Genomic DNA, 840 nt, shown 5'->3' on the forward strand with positions numbered 1-840 from the left:
CTTAGTTGTTAAGCTGTGAGAAATCTACACAACATCATTTTACTCACCAAAAGGGAAAACAAATCATTAAAAACAAACCCATTTTCTTAATGTCGCTAGTGTTGAATGTTGTTTTAGTACACAGTTTTTGTGTGTGCAGACGGGTCATCAGGCAATGTTAGGGATTTTTAAAAATGTATGTGTTTTAATACAGCTATGGACACAATTAAGATCTATTAGGAGGCGGGCTTTTGATCCTGTCTGCCAGGACGAACCCAGGCTGAGAGGGATACAACATCATATCCCAGCAGAAAGACCGAGATTCTCGATAAATATTCTCCTCACTAGGGAATTGAACTCGGATATCATGTGTGGGATAACAGCGCGGCTAACCGCTACGCCATAGACATGTTAGGTATTGATGTTCAGAAATGTGGCTTGTTCATGAAATCGTATTTACATAGTATTTAGAAGTATTGATGTGTCTTTCTTGTTTATCATGAAATGTAAACAAAGGCCCTTCCTCTTCTTTTTTTTTAAAATCTCGTTTATCTTTTTGTTTCATATACTCAAATAATGTTGTTTGTTCACCCATTTCATGTTTTATCTTGTTACAACAATAGTCTCATTTTGCTTCCAATCATTTCTCTAATCCTGCTTTCTCCTTTCTCTTCTATTTCAGATGGAATTTCTGGCCGACAGAGGCAACTGGGAGGTGATCGTAGCGGCGAGAGTTCGACAACCGAAGGTGAAAAGGGTTCTGAAGAAGTTCTTGTTGTTTGAGGATGACGACGAAATTTCAAGAATGCGGACATGGTCCTCTTTTAAACACGAGCTGTCCTTCTTGCAATCCCTGGAGCA

At 38.8% G+C, this 840-nt stretch overlaps 1 protein-coding gene across 1 annotated transcript in view; it reads left to right on the forward strand.

The window, feature by feature from the left end:
* Nucleotides 1–727, forward strand: part of LOC101860789 (probable serine/threonine-protein kinase CCRP1) — a gene marked incomplete at its 3' end in the record, with an annotated part of 1,970 nt that extends 1,243 nt beyond the window's left edge. The window contains exon 2 of the mRNA XM_005113300.3: nt 662–727. Coding sequence (XP_005113357.2) covers nt 662–727 — 66 coding nt within the window. The remainder of the gene's footprint in view (nt 1–661) is intronic.
* Nucleotides 728–840: the final 113 nt, after the last annotated feature.

This window comes from Aplysia californica, unplaced genomic scaffold (assembly GCF_000002075.1).
Source record: "Aplysia californica isolate F4 #8 unplaced genomic scaffold, AplCal3.0 scaffold01870, whole genome shotgun sequence".
Taxonomy (NCBI): Eukaryota; Metazoa; Mollusca; class Gastropoda; order Aplysiida; family Aplysiidae; genus Aplysia; species Aplysia californica.